Source organism: Oncorhynchus mykiss, chromosome 28, assembly GCF_013265735.2.
Source record: "Oncorhynchus mykiss isolate Arlee chromosome 28, USDA_OmykA_1.1, whole genome shotgun sequence".
NCBI classification, from domain to species: domain Eukaryota; kingdom Metazoa; phylum Chordata; class Actinopteri; order Salmoniformes; family Salmonidae; genus Oncorhynchus; species Oncorhynchus mykiss.
Genome location: NC_048592.1, coordinates 13,590,978 through 13,605,926, shown reverse-complemented (window position 1 = coordinate 13,605,926; position 14,949 = coordinate 13,590,978). Strand labels below are relative to the sequence as shown.

General features: G+C 42.4%; 1 protein-coding gene across 3 annotated transcripts in view; it reads left to right on the top strand.

Annotated features, from left to right (window-relative positions):
* The window catches only part of LOC110508590 (arf-GAP with GTPase, ANK repeat and PH domain-containing protein 3), a 222,118-nt gene that overhangs the window by 161,481 nt on the left and 45,688 nt on the right, over positions 1–14,949 (top strand). For all 3 annotated transcript variants that reach the window (XM_021589215.2, XM_021589214.2, XM_036966890.1), the window contains exon 13: positions 10,773–10,934. In XM_021589215.2, coding sequence (XP_021444890.1) covers positions 10,773–10,934 — 162 coding nt within the window. The remainder of the gene's footprint in view (positions 1–10,772; positions 10,935–14,949) is intronic.

Here is a 14,949-nt window from a genome sequence, read left to right as displayed (position 1 = left end):
GAAGTTTTACATTTAGTTTTAAGAGAGCAGCAGAGCGTGATCAGGCCTTGATTAGTGCATTCTAATTGAGGATAATAAGGGGGAAGCGGTGATTGTTTCAATTTTTTTTTGCCATTAATTGCAGCCGATGTCGTTGATTGAGGACAGGCAGTGAGCTGCTGCTGTGTCAAGTGACCTACCGGCAAAATCACAGTGCTCCCAGAGCCTCTCGAATTACGCGTTTACAAATTAAATGAAAACTTCTCTCTCTCATTCTGTCCCTCTATCTTTCTCTTTCACTTTCTCTCTCTTTTCAACTCTCTATGGCAGTTAGCGAGCTGTTAGCCCTCTCTTTGTCTCGTCCACAGTCTTCGTCATGAAGCATGTTTAAACTGTCATCTCCCTGGCGGGAGTGTAATAAACTGTAATCACAGGTTAGCCCTGATACCTATTCCACAGTACCCGCATGCCCAGGAGAGGAGAGCAGAGGAGAAGCTGAGAGGGGCTGCATGGCACTTAGCTGAGAGGAGAGAGAGACTCGTGATCCTCAGCGCGCCTCATTACCGCTGTTCGCTTCCTCGCTCTCTCGCTCCCGACAGCCCCTCATAACCACTAGCTAATAACGCCAAAGTGAACTCTCTGAGCGGTTCATAACAGTCGGCTACAGGACCTCCATTTTAAACAGAGAGCCATTCGGCGGCGCCGTTCCTGCTAAGTTTTATTATGGTAAATTGAATGTGATCCATCAGATTTGGATCGCTTTGAATTGAGGAGGACTTCAGATGAGCCAGGTAATCTCTGATACAGTTCAGGGCTGGCGTTATGGGCGGGCCTTACGGGGCCCGCTCTACTGTATCTCTTTGCCCGTCCAAATAAAATTATTAAAATATTGATAATTTATTTGACCAAGATGCGCACCGACAGAAATACGCATCAATCTCATATAAATCATCAGAGCGAGCAAAACAGCACCCCTCTGTCAGTATGTGTATCCCATGTATCTGATGCTGTCTGGACAAAAAGTGTATGCAAATTAAACGCTAAGGACGGCAACATGTCATACTCTTTTTGTCCATACAGCATCAGATACATGGGTTACATATAGCAAGTCAGAGGGGCGCTGTTTCGCTCTCTCCGATGCTTTCTCTGGTGAGATAGTAGTTTCAGCCACTTGCGAATTGAAGAAAAGTTGGTGGGTGCATAGTGCACTTTTCGGACGCTGGAATTATTTTTGGGGACAAACGTGCAAAGGTCACCTACTTTTTGAAGTGATTTGTTTGACCATCATGACTGGTTGTGTTCATGCCACAATAAAAGGTAATTGTACAGTTAAATGACATATTTAAATGACGTATTTACTATAAAACCCACTCTAGTATCACTAAAGCAGTCAGTTGGACTGCTCATTGTTGTTTTTTTATTACTCTGACATTTTTTAAGTCATGCCCCACTCTGTCCTTGACTTCTCTTTAAAACACACTTTCGTTGTTATAACCAGTTTTGGGAGGGCATGTCATTTTTTAAATGGGTTTCCCCCATTGCCCCATCCTTCTTACGACAGTAGAGCCTGCTCCTCTCCTTCTCCCGACAGTTGAAGGTGCCGTGCCCAGTTGACAATCACGCCGATAATTGCCTCAAAACTGAACCTAAACTATATCAAAACTAATTTCACACATGTAGCAACAGATTCAATAAATGAAGTAAGGTATCATGGGGAGAAAGGAGAAGAAAGGGCGAGTTGATGAGCGAGGGGAAGTGAACGATGCATAACTATGTAATCACCCATTGTGAATGAAGAACAGGGCGGGCCATTCTATTGTATTGTATTGATCTATTCTGATTATAAACTGAAAATGGTGTGGACCCTCTATCAGTCCACCAAATCCAAGCAGTCTTATCAGTCCACTCTGGCCTAGTACAAAATGAGCGTGTACATAATTTACAATGGCAAAAAGACCAACACTAATGGATGCACATGCTGCGTTATCGTTGCTACGAAGTCTGAATGGAAATGACTCCGATGGTGGGGAAGAAATTAATCATTATGACATCTCTGATGGTTCTGAGCCTGAGCCTGAGCCTGAGCCTGAACCTACACCTCCGAAGCCTAAGAGCTAAAAAGCCATAACGGTATACACTGAGCAGTTGCCCGCGCCACTGCCGACGAGATCAGAGAGAGGAAGAGACGGTACTGCTTGGATAGAAAAAGCCGGTGACAATGTTATGGGCCGATTGTCAGCACAAAATGTCATCGCTGAGAGAGCGTTGCCGTACGTCTTAATTAAAAAACAACGTCGGCAACGCGCACACCAGCTTTGATTGTTTATGTGACATGGACACACTCCAACTGATGGCGTTGTGTGAAGACGTACACCATGTAAGCACGAGCTGACAATAATTGACCATTTCTGACTACTGTCATATCTACACTTATAATCATTATAATGCCATTATTGCTTTGGTGCAGATTGTCACTATTATCAAGTACACTTGGCGCTTACGACGACGTTTAGGCTGCTGATGTTTCCATCGTTTGTGTTATTTGAAACAGATGTATTTTGTATTCTAATGTTACTGAAGACCCTCACAAACACAACCAAATGATTTTTTTTGCGATAGCACATATGAAATGTATTAATTACACCCTTAGAATGTTGCAGTCAGAATGCTCATTAGCTTGAAGGGGGGGGGGGGGGGGGGGTCCCTCGAGGCTCAATGGCTCTAGTATGGAAATCAAATGCCTGCCCGACTGATTCGTTCTGGCGCTGGCCCTGATACCGTCGCTAGTGGAAGTCTACACACCTCTCGCACAGTCTTCACATTCTGCCTTAAAATGGGATCTAAAAAGGGATATTCCCCCCCCCCCCCCCCCCTACAGATCTACACAACCTAATCCGCATTTTCAGAGGGAAAGAAAAATGATAGAACATTTTCAAAATGACTAAGAGATATAAGATGAGGATGTAATGATTGTGTGTGTCTGAACACCGCAAGAGTTAATACTGGGTGGAATCACATGTGAACGCCATTACAGCTGTGAATCATTTTGAACAAGATTCTACCAACCTTGCACAACTCTTAGGGCAACATACTGTATATCCGTTGTTTTTGTCCCAAACTTTTGTTAGGAATCATTGATGGACAGCTATATTCAAACCTGGACCATTCAGGAACACTCAATACCTCTTGGAAGGCCATTTTGTCTTTGTCTTTGGCATAATTCCAGGGTTAAGTTTCCTGATGACTAAGGCAGATTTTCCTCTAACTTTTTACCTAGGCTTTGCTCCTTTCATATTTATTTTGGCCCTGTCAATCTTCCCATTCTCTGTCGGTGACGAGCATAGCCATAACGTGATGCTGCCACCACAGTACTTGAAAATACAAAGGGATTGACAACATTACATTCACTCCACATTACTGGCTTGGCAGTGGATGGCAGTGAAAATGGATGGCAGTGAAAATGTTCATTGAAATGTTAAGTATCAAGGACCCCAGCCACCCGAACAACAGCCTGTTCATCCTTGCTACCATCTAGAAGGTGGAGACAGTACAGGTGCATCAAAGCTGGGACAGAGAGAATTAAAAACAGCTTCTCTCTCCAGGCCATCAGACTGTTAAACATTCATCACTAGCCGGCTACAACCCGGTACTCTACCCTGCACCGTAGAGACTGCTGACATAGTCATTGAATGACTATGTGTACATTTGGGACAAGTCTCTGAATGTCCTTGAGTGGCCCAGTCAGAGCCCGGACTTGAACCCAATTTAGCTCGTCATGGCCCAGTACATCACTGGGGCTCTGCTGCCTGCCATCCAGGACCTCTACACCAGGCGGTGTCAGAGGAAGGCCCTAAAAATTGTCAAAGACACCAGACACCCCAGTCATAGACGGTTCTCTCTACTACCGCATGGCAAGTGGTACCGGAGTGCCAAGTCTAGGACGAAAAGGCTTCTCAACAGTTTTTACCCCCAAGCCATAATGGCTACCTGGACTATTTGCATTGTGTGCCCCCCTAACTCCTCTTTTTACGCTGCTGCTACTCTCTGTTTATCATATATTTATTGTCACTTTAACTATACATTCATGTACATACTACCTCAATTGGGCCGACCAACCAGTGTACCCACACATTGGCTAACCGGGCTATCTGCATTGTGTCCCACCACCCGCCAACCCCTCTTTTACGCTACTGCTACTCTCTGTTCATCATATATGCATAGTCACTTTAACCATATCTACATGAACATCCTACCTCAAGCAGCCCGACTAACTGGTGTCTGTATTTAGCCTCGCTACTTTTATTGCCTCGCTACTGTATATAGCCTGTCTTTTTACTGTTGTTTTTATTTCTTTACTTAAGTATTATTCACCTAATAGCTTATTTGCACTATTGGTTAGAGCCTGTAAGTAAGCATTTCACTGTAAGGTCTGTTGTATTCGGCGCGCGTGACAAATAAACTTTGATTTGATAGTCATTGAACACTGGTCACTAATGTTTACGTACTGTTTTACCTACTTTATATTTATATACTGTATTCTAGTCATTAGTCATCCAACATAACTACTACCATAAACACATTTTCTATTCATATACTGTCCGTACTGTCTATACACAATATATATATAAATACAATGCCTTCGGAAAATGTTCAGACCCCTTGACTTTTTCCACATTTTGTTAGGTTACAGCATTATTCTAAAATATAATACATTGTTTTTTCCCTCATCAATCTACACACAATACCCCATAATGACAAAACAAAAACTGTTTTTTAGAAAATAAAATTATTTATACACCTGTATTTGGAGAGTTTCCCAATTTTTTTTTGCAGATCCTCTCACGCCAATTAGATGGGGAGTGTTGCTGCACAGCTATTTTCAGGTCTCTCCAGAGCTGTTCGATCGGGCTCAAGTCCGGGCTCTAGCTGGGCCACTCAAGGACATTCAGAGACTTGTCCCAAAGCCATTCCTGCGTTTTCTTGGCTGTGTGCTTAGGGTCATTGTCCTGTTGGAGGGTGAACCTCTGCCCCAGTCTGAGGTCCTGAGTGCTCTGGAGCAGGTTTTCATCAAGGGTCTCTCTATACTTTGCTCCGTTCATCTTTCCCTCGATCCTGACTAGTCTCCCATCTTCCCTCGATCCTGCCACTCAATAACATCCCCAGAGCATGATGCTGCCACCACCATGCTTCACCATAGGGATGGTGCCAGGTTTACTCCAGATGTGACGCTTGGCATTCAGGCCAAAGAGTTCAATCTTGGTTTCATCAAACCAGAGAATCCTGTTTCTCATCGTCTGAGAGTCCTTTAGGTGCCTTTTGGCAAACTCCAAGCGGGCTGTCATGTTTTTTTACTGTTGTCCTTCTGGAAGATTCTCCCATCCCCATAGAGGAACTTTGGAACTCTGTCAGAGTGACCATCGGGTAATTGGTCACCTCCCTGACCCAGGCCCTTCTCCCCTGATTGCTCAGATTGGCCAGGCAGCCAGCTCTAGGAAGAGTCTTGGTGGTTCCAAACTTCTTCCATTTAAGAATGTTGGAGGCCACTGTGTTCTTCGGGAACAGTAAATGCTGCAGACGTTTTTTGGTACCCTTCCCCAGATCTGTGCCTCAACACAATCCTGTCTTGGAGCTCTACGGACAATTCCTTCGACCTCATGGCTTAGTTTTTTGCTCTGACATGAACTGACAACTGTGGGAACGTTCACCTACTCTGTGTCTCACAAAGACACAGCGGTTGGAACCAAAAATCGCACATTTGGACTCCTCAGACCAAAGGATTTCCACCGGCCTAATGTCCATTGCTCGTGTAAACTGTGGGACTTCATATAGACAGATGTGTGCCTTTCCAAATCGTGTCCAACAATTTAATTTACCACAGGTGGACTCCAATCAAGTTGTAGAAACATCTCAAGGATGATCAATGGAAACAGGATGCACCTGAGCTGAATTTCGAGTCTCATAGTAAAGGGTCTGAATACTTATTTATTTTTAATACATTTGCAAAAATGTAATTTTTCAAAAAGGTTGTCATTATCAGGTATTGTGTGTAGATTGATGAGGAAAAATACATAATTTAATCAATCTTAGAATAAGGCTGTAACGTAACAAAATGTGGAAAAAGTCTGAATGCATTTTATAGTGTGTATATACAGTACAAGTCAAAAGTTTGGACACAGCTACTCATTTAAGGATTTTGGTTTATTCTTTCTATTTTCTACATGTTAGAATAATAGTGAAGACATCAAAACTATGAAATAACACATATGTAATCATGTAGAAACCATAAAAGTATTAAACAAATTTAAATCTATTTTAGATTCATCCAAGTAGCCACCCTTTGCTTTGAATTTGAGTTTTGCACACTCTTGGCATTCTCTCAACCACCTTCATGTGTTAGTCACCTGGAATGCTTTTCCAACAGTCTTGAAGGAGTTCCCACATATGCGGAGCACTTGTTGGCTGCTTTTCCTTCACTCTGCGGTCCAACTCATCCCAAGCCATCACAATTGAGTTGAGTTTGGGTGATTGTGGAGTCCAGGTCATCTGATGCAGCACTCCATTGTTCTCCTTCTTGGTAAAATAGACCTTACACAGCCTGGAGGAGTGCTTCAGGTCATTTTCCTGTTGAAAAACAAATGATTGTCCCACTAAGTGCAAACAACATGGGATGTCATATCGCTGAAGAATGCTGAGGTAGCCATGCTGGTTGTGTGCCTTGAATTCTAAATAAATCACTGACAGTGTCACCAGCAAAGCACCATCACACCTCCTCCTCCATGCTTCACAGTGGAAACCACACATGCGGAGATCATCCGTTCACCTACTCTGCGCCTCACGAAGACATGGCGGTTGGATCCAAAAATCTCAAATTTGGATCATCAGACCAAAGGACGGATTTGCACCGGTCTAAAGTCTATTGCTCGTGTTTCTTGGCCCAAACAAGTCTCTTCTTCTTATCGGTGTCCTTCAGTAGTGGTTTCTTTGCAGCAAATCGACCATGAAGGCCTGATTCACGCAGTCTCCTCTGAACAGTTCATGTTGAGATGTGTCAGTTACTTGAACTTTGAAGACTATTTGGGCTGCAATCTGAGGTGCAGTTAATTGTCGATTTGTGAGGCTGGTAGCTCTAATGAACTTATCCTCTGCAGCAGAGGTAACTCTGGGTCTTTCCTGTGGCGATCCTCATGAGAGCCAGTTTCATCATAGCTCTTGATGGTTTTTGCGACTGCGCTTGAAGAAACTTTCAAAGTTCTTGACATTTTCCGTATTGACTGACTTTCATGTCTTAAAGTAATGATTTACTGTCATTTCTCTTTGCCTATTTGAGCTGTTCTTGCCATAATATGGACTTGGTCTTTTACCAAATAGGGCTATCTTCTGTATACCACCCCTAGCTTGTCACAACACAACTGATTAGCTCAAACACATTAAGAAGGAAAGAAATTCCACAAATTAACTTTTAAAAAGGCCTACCTGTTAATTGAAATGCATTCCAGATAACTTCCTCATGAAGCTGGTTGAAAGAATGCCAAGAGTGTGCAAAAGTGTTATCAGGGCAAAGGGTGGCTGCTTTGATGAATCTACAATCTAAGATATATTTTGATTTGTTTAACACTTTTTTGGTTACTACATGATTCCATATGTGTTATTTCACCGTTTTGATGTCTTCACTATTATTCTACAATGCAGAACATTTTTGAAAATAAAGAAAAATCCTTGAATTAGTAGTTGTGTCCAAACGTTCGGCTGGACTCTGAATTTACTCGTTCTGATTTTGCTCATTCTGATATTTCTTAATACTGTATTTTGTTTGTTTTTTGGATGATGTGTGTATTGCTAGATATGACTGCACTGTTGGAGCTAGAAACATTATCTTATCTCTGCACATCTGTGTACACAACCAATAAAAGTTGATTTAATACTGCAAGACAACACCGCAAATACATTTTTGGCCTCAATTAAAAACTACAGGTTTGGGTCAAATCCAATAAAACACAACACCGAGTGAAACCCTTTGTACCTTCAAGTATCGTGGAGGCAGCATCATGTTATGGGTGTGCTTGTCATTTGCAGGGACTGGGGAGTTTGTCCGGATCAAAATAAATATGAAAGGAGCAAGGCCCAGGTGAAAAGTTAAAGGAAAGCCATCTGAAAACAATCTAAACATCTTAGTTTACAATTATTTTAGTTTTTTTACATTCAATACATTTTTTTCACTTTTTAAATGTGGAGTAGGTCCCTTTTTAGATGACTTTTACATTCACTCTGCACTATAAAAAATAATAATTTGGTGGGTGATAATATTTGTCCTATTTCACACAAGGCCCAGGTGAAAAGTTAAAGGAAAGCCATCTGAAAACAATCTAAACATCTTAGTTTACAATTATTTTAGTTTTTTTACATTCAATACATTTTTTTCACTTTTTAAATGTGGAGTAGGTCCCTTTTTAGATGACTTTTACATTCACTCTGCACTATAAAAAATAATAATTTGGTGGGTGATAATATTTGTCCTATTTCACACATGTACAAGTGTGTATTAATATGAATGTGTGTATTGGAAATGCGTTTTTTGCATGTCACAACTCTCCTCGAGAGACCCTCGGAGAGTGGGTTCACGGCGTTGCTCATTTATGTGTATGCGTGGTTTAACAGCCTCTTATCAGTGAGTAATAGCATTTTGTCTACACACAACTATCAATGGCTTTATAATAGTTTGTAATCATATGGCTCCAATGGATGTAGCTTGACAGATTAACATATTTCACCTATTGAGTGAGTGACAGGGAAGTCTGAGCCAAAGACAAACGGCAATGTATTTCAACCTGATATTTGTTTTCCGTCGCAAAACGTTTTGCTACAGTGTGCCCTGATGAATATGACCCATGTTTCAGGTGCAGGCAGAGCAGCGGATCATGGGTCATGTTCCACAACATTGGGGGCAAAAATTGATAATTAGAAGTATTTATGACACGACGGGGCCCCCAGAGGGGAGGCCTCCCCTTTCACCTCAAGCCACATTAAACAAATGCTGCCTGTCATCATCCAGAGTTGAACAAGGTTGGAGGGGTGGGGCCCCTTCGTTCTCCTCTCAGAGCTGCCATACGGAGCTGTGCTGGCGGGACAGACGCTGAGGTAAAAGGGGAGGGAGAGGGGTACTCTGTGGACCCCTGTGCCCCCAGCTGTCTGCGCCCAGCTAATGACTGGTCTCAGGGGGGCTGTTGTGGGAGAAGCAGGGAAATTGAAACAGACGCCACGGCTACATGTATGGCTCTGCTGCCATTCAAAACCACCCGGTGAGTAGAGGAGGGGAGAGCGAGGGAGAGGACTGGTGATGTAGTAGGCTAGGCCAGCACCGAGCATCACAGTCCCTATATACTATTTATTAAACCAGCAGCATCTATTAAGGTGCTATAATCAATAATCAGTCTTTGTTGTTTTTTGTGTCTTTCCTCTAGACATTTGTCCACGTTTGACTATTATCTATGTGAAATAAGATCAAGAACAATCTAAATGTAAATATTATTCTGATAATTCAACTAGCAGGTATACTAGCTGTATCGGTGGAGACACATGATGCATCGTTTTTTGATGTACATCAATGATAAATAAAAGAATCCCAAGCATATATGTATGCCTAATAGTGTGTTAGTTCCTATATTTGTGATCCCACGCTCCAACCTGGCCGCCTGAGGCCTTTTAAAGATCTCCAGTATCCTCCACTTTAACATCCTTCACCCCCTGCTGAGCCCATCCCACATCCCTCTCCTCCCTCCAACACAGCCCCATCTCCCATAAGGTAATGACCAAATTAGGCCTAATGTCTGATGTTGTACACTAGTGGCTAATGGCACAACCAGCGACAGTGGCGGCATTAGAGTATGTGCAACTGGCAACAACAACAGCAATAATCCCTGATCCAAGCCGCCTTCTCTCTTGTCTACCGCCCTCCTCCCCTGCGGCTGGGAAGGTGCGGAGGGAAGAGGGAAGGGAAAATGAATGGCGTTTGCCACACTACAATGAGCTTTTGATGGTAGACAATGGAGGATCCTGCCTGCTCTCCACACGGGGTGGTAGGAGGAGAGCAATATGGAGCTCATGGACTGGCCCCGGCCCTCGCTGCCTCCCTCCCTCTCCCCGACCCCTGAGGCTCCCGGCCCCCATCTCTCCCAGGACTCATAATGGCATCCTGAGGGGGAGAAGAAGAGGGAAAGTGATGTCAAATGTCAGGAAACCAGAAAGATGGCAAGCTGACACCCCCCTCCATCCCTTCAGCCCTCTATCCCTCTCTCTCATCTCTGCCCAACGGTGGCGCAGGTTAATATCACATTTATAAAATACCTTACCAGAAACTAAGCTGGCTCTTAGCCCCCTGTCAGTCACTGACAGTCATATAGAGAGCTTGGCCTGAGGCTAACCTAACTAACCATTTGTTAGCTGACCTGCCCCCCATACCTGTCTGTCTTTCCTTTATCTGCTCTAAAGCCACAGCAGTATAGATACTTTTGGATCGCTAGTATCGGAGTGCTGGGTTGACATCTTTTTCATTGTGATCACTTTGCGTTCATTTGGTTGGTATGAATTAACACTGTCTGGTATTTTTTATAATACATGGTACATCATCACTAGTCAATATCTCATGAATCATAGCCTTCCGTCTTTCCCTTCTAGAAATCCAAATGTAATATGTTTCTGTGTGCGTATTTACACAGTATCAAACATCTTGTACGTAACCTGTCAAAAGTATAGTTGATTTCTCTTACTGATCAGTGATTTTCTCCGTCTTTCCACAGCCAACGGGATGGGCGAGCCCCTAACCTGCAGCTCTGGAGTGGGCAGTGCCACCAGTCCTAAGCTGGAGCCTCCCCCCTCACCTCACGCCAACCGCAAGAAACACAGACGGAAAAAGAGCACGGGCATCACCAAGCCAGACGGGCCGTCTGCAGGCAATGAAGGTAAGCCAGAAGTTAGGCTAAGAGTTCTCGAAGACACTCGTTCTGCAAACTCGTCAAAACAATCTAAAACCAGTCAAAACATACTGAAACCGTCTGCAACAATACAGAAACATTCTAAAACCAGTCAAAACATACTGAAACCGTCTGCAACAATACAGAAACATTCTAAAACCAGTCAAAACATCCTGAAACCATCTGCAACAATACAGAAACATTCTAAAACCAGTCAAAACATTCTGAAAACCGTCTGCAACAATACAGAAACATTCTAAAACCAGTCAAAACATTCTGAAACCGTCTGCAACAATACAGAAACATTCTAAAACCAGTCAAAACATTCTGAAACCGTCTGCAACAATACAGAAACATTCTAAAACCAGTCAAAACATACTGAAACCGTCTGCAACAATACAGAAACATTCTAAAACCAGTCAAAACATTCTGAAACCATCTGCAACAATACAGAAACATTCTAAAACCAGTCAAAACATTCTGAAAACCATCTGCAACAATACAGAAACATTCTAAAACCAGTCAAAACATTCTGAAACCGTCTGCAACAATACAGAAACATTTTAAAACCAGTCAAAACATTCTGAAACCATCTGCAACAATACAGAAACATTCTAAAACCAGTCAAAACATTCTGAAAACCATCTGCAACAATACAGAAACATTCTAAAACCAGTCAAAACATTCTGAAAACCATCTGCAACAATACAGAAACATTCTAAAACCAGTCAAAACATTCTGAAACCGTCTGCAACAATACAGAAACATTCTAAAACCAGTCAAAACATTCTGAAAACCATCTGCAACAATACAGAAACATTCTAAAACCAGTCAAAACATTCTGAAAACCATCTGCAACAATACAGAAACATTCTAAAACCAGTCAAAACATTCTGAAACCGTCTGCAACAATACAGAAACATTCTAAAACCAGTCAAAACATTCTGAAACCGTCTGCAACAATACAGAAACATTCTAAAACCAGTCAAAACATTCTGAAACCATCTGCAACAATACAGAAACATTCTAATACCAGTCAAAACATTCTGAAATGGCAAGCTTCCTGAAAAAAAGGTGCAAACTTAGTACATCTGGTTAGCATACCTTATTGAAGTGCATGTCTATGTATAGTCACCCCTAATGTTCTCCAGTCTTTAGCCATAGTGTGAACCAACCGCCCTGAGCTCCAGTAGCTGTGAATCTCTCCTCAGCTCAGCAGGGGAGTGGCAGCCACCCCTCTGCCCAATTAATAATTATTCTCCAGTCTGATGATGAATGGACAGCTCTAATTGGATGGCATTGTGAAAACACAGTCCCATCTCTAAGGCCATAAAACTGATGTCACTGGAGCCAGAGATGATCAATCAACATGATTGATACGCTGCATAGCAACAGCGTTGGCACCGACGCCTCCTTAATGACGCTTAGTATTTATAATCATTACGCTTTTATAATGGTTTCACTGACACACGCCCATTCCAGTTTGAATGGGACCACTGACCACATCGTTTCAAGCACGGATCACCTTCACTGTTGTTGATATGTTGGTACAGTAGTTTCAATGTCAAAGATAGAGAAGCACAATGACCACACTAACCTATCTAAGATATTTGGACCTGTCTTGGATCGTTCTTACCCTCTGTTTTTCCGTAGGAGCAGAGAGGAATGCTTTGTATTGATTTGACAGTATTTAACATACACTGAGAGTACAAAACATTATGAACACCTGCTCTTTCCATGACATAGACTGACCAGGTGAATCCAGATGATCACCTATGGTCTCTTATTGATATCTCTTCTTAAATCCATTTCAATCAGAGTAGATGAATGGGAGGAGACAGGTTAATGAAAGACAAAAGATTTAAGTACCTTTGAGTGGGGAATGGTAGTAGGTGCCAGGTACACCGGTTTGTGCCAAGAACTGCAATGCTACTGGGTTTTTCACGCTCAACAGTTTCCCGTGTGTATCAAGAATGGTCCACCACCCAAAGGACATCCAGCAAACTTGGGGGTGTGCAACTCAAAATTATATATACACTGAACAAAAATATAAACACAACATGTAAAGTTCTGGTCCCATGTTTCATGAACTGAAATAAAAGACCCCCGAAATGTTCCATGCGCACAAAAATGTATATATATTCTGCTGTGCACAAATTTGTTTACATCCCTGTTACTGAGCATATCTCTTTGGCCAATATAGTCCATACACCAGACAGGTGTGGCATATCAAGAAGCTGATTAAAAAGCATGATCATTACACAGGTGCACCTTGTGCTGGTGACAGTAAAATGACACTCAAAAATTAGCAATTTTGTCACACAACACAATACCACAAATGTCTCAAGTTTTAAGTGGTGGTGGTGCAATTGGCATTCTGACTGCAGGAATGTCCACCAGACCTGTTGCCAGATAATTTAATGTTAATTTTTTTTACCGTAAGTCGCCTCCAACGTCGTTTTATAGAATTTGGCAGTACGTCCAACCGGCCTCACAACCACAGACCACGTGTATTGTGCTGTGTTGGCGAGTGGTTTGCTGATGTCAAGGTTGTGAACAGAGTGCTCCATATGGTATGGGCAGGCATAAGGTACGGACAATGAACACAATTGCATTTTATCGATGGCATTTTGAATGCACAGAGATACCGTGAAGAGATCCTGAGGCCCACTGTCGTGCCATTCATCCATCCATCACTTCATGTTTCAGCATGATAATGCACTGCCCCATGTCGTAAGGATCTGTACACAATTCCTGGAAGCTGAAAATGTACCAGTTCTTCCGTGGCCTTCATACTCACCGGACATGTCACCAATTGAGCATGTTTGGGATGCTCTGGATCGACGTGTACGACAGCGTGTTCTAGTTCCCGCGAATATTCAGCAACTTCTCACAGCCATTGAAGAGGAGTGGGATAACGTTCCACGGGCCACAATCAACAGCTTCTATGCAAAGGAGCTAGACTGGTTGTCTGATCCACGCCCCTACCTTTTTTTGTTAAGGTATCTGACTATACAAATGCATAACTGTATTCCCAGTGTTGTGAAATCCATAGATTAGGGCCTAATGAATTCATTTCAATTGACTGATTTCCTTATATGAACTGTAACTCAGTAAAACCTTTTGAAATGATTGCGTTTGATATTTTTGTTCAGTGTGTGTTTCCATGCCCCGACAAATTGAGACAACTCAATATTAGGAAGATGTTCTCAATGCTTTGTACACTCAGTGTATAAGCCTTATTCACATCACCACGATTTTGCCTACATTTATTCCTAAGTAAGCTTACCCACAATGCCCTGTATCATCCTGAAAGAGAAACCAAACAATATTTTAGACCCTAATGGACCAACACTATCAGAATCACTCCAATAATGGTGTTAGGGGCTTGAATGAGTGATGGCTATCATTAGGGACTTGGGAAACTGGGTGGATTCACCTCGTCACATTGCATTGAGGGAATCATTAGTGGACATTAGCCCGTCTCAATGTCCGTCCCAACCTTTTGTTCTGTTCCATATACAGTAGCTTGGAATCATTGAAATGTGTCCACGTGTTTTAAAATGACGAACTTTCTGCTCTAGTTGTGGATGAGTGATCATAGTTTGACCTGTAAATGCTGTTCAGCATGTGGTGTCAATGGAAACGTGCGGATTCAGAAAGTTTTGTTCTCTGTCAAAGAAGCACGTTTATTTCTTTTTTTCCTATTTTTTTTTACCTCTCTCTCCTTCTCTTCTAAGATTTTCTATTAGCATCAGCTTGTCTGTTCTACTGAACGCTTCCGGAATACAGACATATTGCTTAAATATCGAAATCACTCAAGTGTAGGATGCAGGTTGTGTCTCTTGAATGAAGGGGAGAGAACGGGAGGGAGGAAGGAGAGGTTGGATCCTTGAATAAATTGCTATCAGTTTATCTCATTTACAGGGCAATCAGAGCCCTGGAATACAGTCCAAAATTGAATTTTAGTTGTTGTGAAGCATCATAAATCAAAGGGGCATGC